Source organism: Lycium barbarum, chromosome 1 (assembly GCF_019175385.1).
Source record: "Lycium barbarum isolate Lr01 chromosome 1, ASM1917538v2, whole genome shotgun sequence".
In the NCBI taxonomy this organism is placed as follows: domain Eukaryota; kingdom Viridiplantae; phylum Streptophyta; class Magnoliopsida; order Solanales; family Solanaceae; genus Lycium; species Lycium barbarum.
Window position 1 is genome coordinate 125,074,953 of NC_083337.1, and position 3,603 is coordinate 125,078,555.

At 42.9% G+C, this 3,603-nt stretch overlaps 1 protein-coding gene across 1 annotated transcript; it reads right to left on the minus strand.

Annotated features, from left to right (window-relative positions):
• Window positions 1-338: 338 nt before the first annotated feature.
• On the minus strand, window positions 339-3,389 carry LOC132613699 (uncharacterized). The gene is made up of 2 exons (XM_060327879.1): window positions 933-3,389; window positions 339-824 (listed from the first exon to the last, which is right to left on the minus strand). Exons 1-2 carry the CDS (start codon window positions 3,387-3,389, stop codon window positions 339-341), a joined length of 2,943 nt encoding a protein of 980 aa, XP_060183862.1.
• Between the last annotated feature and the right edge of the window lie 214 nt (window positions 3,390-3,603).

The following is a 3,603-nucleotide window of genomic DNA, read 5'->3' on the forward strand; positions in this document are numbered from 1 at the left end:
AAGCCGAAGAGATCACAAATCTTGTTCATCAATTTGTTATCAAATGGCTTGCCATTGTCCGTTATTATGTAACGAGGAATGCCGAAGCGGTAGATGATGTTTACTCGGATGAAGTTCGCAACATTCTCCTTCTTCACTTCTTTAAGAGCGACAGCTTCGGCCCATTTTGAGAATTAATCAGTTGCAGCCAAGATGTACAAGTGTCCACTAGAATATTTCGGCAACAGACCAACGACATCCAACCCCCAAGCGTCAAATGGCCAAGATGCGACGGTCGGGTGTAATGCTTCGGGCGGCTGATGTATAAAATTCGCATGAAACTGACAAGCCTTGCATCTTCAAGCATAGTCCAAGCAATCTTTCACCATCGTTGGCCAATAATGTCCCATCCTTTTTATGTGGAAGTGGAGCTTTGGTCCAAATTGATGTGATCCACAAACTCCTGAATGTGCTTCTTGCAAAGCTTGGACTGCTTCATCCTCCCCCAAACATCGCAAGAGTATCCCCTCAAAAGATCTTCTATATAAGGTATCCTTGTAGTAAAGGAATCGAGGTGCACGACGATGAATCTCAGTTCTTCTTTTTGAGTCTTCTGGCAGTATCCCATAATTTAGGTAATCAATGATGGGTTGTCTCCAGTCTTCGTTTGCAGCTTCAGAAACAGCTACGAGATGCTCAAGCTCACTTTCCGCGCCTTCGTCCTCATTTGGTGGAGGTACTACCCATTTTTGGCAGATAGTCACTTGAATTTGATCTGGCAGAGTTAGTGTTGAAGCTAGAGCAGCTAAAGCATCGGCTTTCTTATTTTCCCTCCTAAGAACATGCTGAAGAGCCACATCACCAAGCTATCCTATCAATTTCTGAGCATAACCATGATAAGGGAGTAATTCAGGCTTCTTGACTTCGTAGCTTCCCAAGAGTTGATTGATCACCAACTGAGAGTCACCAAAGACTTGCAACTGCAACTGCTTCATGTCGACGGCCATTTCAAGTCCAAGTATTAGTGCTTGATATTCAACGACATTGTTGGAGCAACGTTGTGTCAAAGTAAAGGAGTATGGTAGAACTTCTCCCTGTGGAGTAACAAACACCACACCAGCACCAGCTCCATCACGATGTGCAGCACCATCAAAGTACATTTTCCACGGAGGTTGAATTTCAACGACCATTGCATCTTCGTCGGGAAGTTCATCGGTTAGCTCCCAGTCATCAGGTATCGGGTGATCTGCTAGGAAGTCTGCCAATGCATGTCCTTTTACAGCCTTTTGAGGGATGTATGTAATTTCAAGTTGTTGAAACTGGAGGTACCACCTTGCTAGTCGATCACTGAGGACTGGTTTTGACATCACAAACTTGATGGGATTTGCTCTGGAAATGAGGTTAACACTATGAGCTTGAAAGTAGTGCTTCAGCTTTTGAATCGAGAAGACTAGTGCCAAACACAACTTTTCAATTGGCGTGTAATTCAGCTCATTAGGTGTCATCATTCTGCTCAAGTAGTAAAGAGAATTTTCTTTCCCTTCGCTATTCTCTTGGGCCAACAACGCTCCAACTGACCTTTCTTGTGCTGAAATGTACAGTATCAATGGTTTTCCAGGTACAGGGGCTACTAGAACTGGAGGCTTCATTAAATATGACTTGATATTCTCGAAGACATTAGTACATGCTTCGTCCCACTTGAAAGGGGCGCCCTTCTTCATGAGACGACTGAATGGTTGGCACCTCCCAGCTAAATTCGAAATGAATCTCCTAATATAAGCTAGCTTCCCTTGCAGACTTTTTAACTCATGAATATTTCGAGGCTCGGGCATTTTCAAAATCGCATCAACTTTGGCTTGATCAATTTCGATTCCTCGATGTCGAACAATGAAACCAAGGAATTTTCCAGAAGTAACTCCAAAGGCACATTTCAATGGATTCATTCGAAGTTGATATCTCCGAAGTCGCTCGAACACCATTCTCAGGTCTGGCAAGTGGTCGCTCCTCTTTCTTGATTTTACCACCAAGTCATCCACATAACATTCAACATTTTTGTGGAGAAAATCATCAAAGATATTCTGCATAGCCCTTTGATATGTGGCACCAGCATTTTTTAAACCAAAAGGCATCACTTTGTAACAATAAATACCCTTGGGTGTACGAAATGCAGTAAGCTCTTCATCTTTTGGTGCCATGCGAATTTGGTTATAGCCGGATGAACCATCCATGAAAGACATCGCCTCGTAACCAGTGGTAGCATCAATCATCAATTCTAGGATGGGAAGCGGGAAATCATCTTTAGGGCATGCGTTGTTAAGATCCCTGAAGTCAACACAAACTCGAATTTGGCCAGTCTTCTTTTTTACGGGAACGATACTCGAAATCCATGTAGGATATTTAACTTCACGAATAAATCCAGCTTCAATGAGTTTGTTGACTTCATTTTCGATTGAAGGAACCAAATCTGGTCTGAAATACCTTTGGGCCTGCTTAACAGGACGGGCACCATTCTTGACCGCCAGATGATGGACTGCTACTTTGGGATCTAATCCAGGCATATCTTTATAACTCCAAGCAAAAACATCCCTATATTCTTTGAGTATTTCCATGTAAGTGTCTTCCTCATCACCTGTTAGAAAAGCACTTAGGTAGGTGGGCCTTGGGTCTTCATCAGTACCAAGATTAACTTCTTTCAAAGAGTCTACTGTGGTCTTCACCCCTTCTTCAAGTTCTGGAGGAGCATCTCTGGCATCTTCATCCTCTCGAGGATCTCCATCATTGAAAGATATGTGGTAACACGAGGAGATGTCCTCCAACTTCTCGGCAACCTCTATCTGAAATGAAGTATCTTGATCACTTTGTGCAGTAATATGATATGAAGAATCTACACTCTCCTCATCTTCGTCACGCTCCTTGGTATACACTACAGTGTGAGACTTTTCTTTTAGCACCTTTCCACATGAAACCACAAGCTTTGTTTGTCGTCTCATTCTAGAAGGAATCAAACTCTGTATATCCCTCTGGGTTCCAGGCAAAGCAAGCGCTTTCACGCTTTGATAATCTCTGTGGAACTTGTTCTTCCTTTTCTTCTTCAGTTTTAACGGCCCTAATCTCTCAAAAACAGAAGCTTTTGTGGCCAACTTTCCAAGACGATCAAACACTGAAGGCCTTTTGTTGGAAGCAACAGACTCATCTTCCACAGTGACATAGTTGATACTTGCCCTTCTTATGGATATGCGAACTGGCAGAGGTTGTTTGTATCCCAAACCTTCACGTGATTGCATCATGATAGCTCCTGATGGAAGTTTCCCTAACTTTGACGGCTCATTAGGGTTGTACCCAGCCTTGACAAATAACTTGTAAGCATTTGGATCAAAGCCTTCATTTGTACATTTTGTAGGGAGTGCCATATTTTGTGGCGGATTCCGAGCCAGGAAGTCTCCAAGTAACTTTGAGGACAAATTTATCGTATCAATTCGTCTGATGGGAGGAGTTAGCCCTCCTAGCGTATTTTCTTGAGCTTCAGATGGTTGACCTTCCTTTTTCTTCAACTTTGGGACATAGAGAGCACGGGGGTTGTCTTCTTCTTTTTCAAAGACACGATGTTCCCTTTATTGGGACTAG

Excerpts from the sequence above, each read along its gene's own strand:
- LOC132613699 (XM_060327879.1), bottom strand. The coding sequence starts at position 3,389 with ATGGCACTCCCTACAAAATGTACAAATGAAGGCTTTGATCCAAATGCT. Across the intron at positions 825-932 it reads TCTTTGGTGACTCTCAGTTG|CATGTTCTTAGGAGGGAAAA; the intron begins GTGATCAATCAA and ends GTGGCTCTTCAG.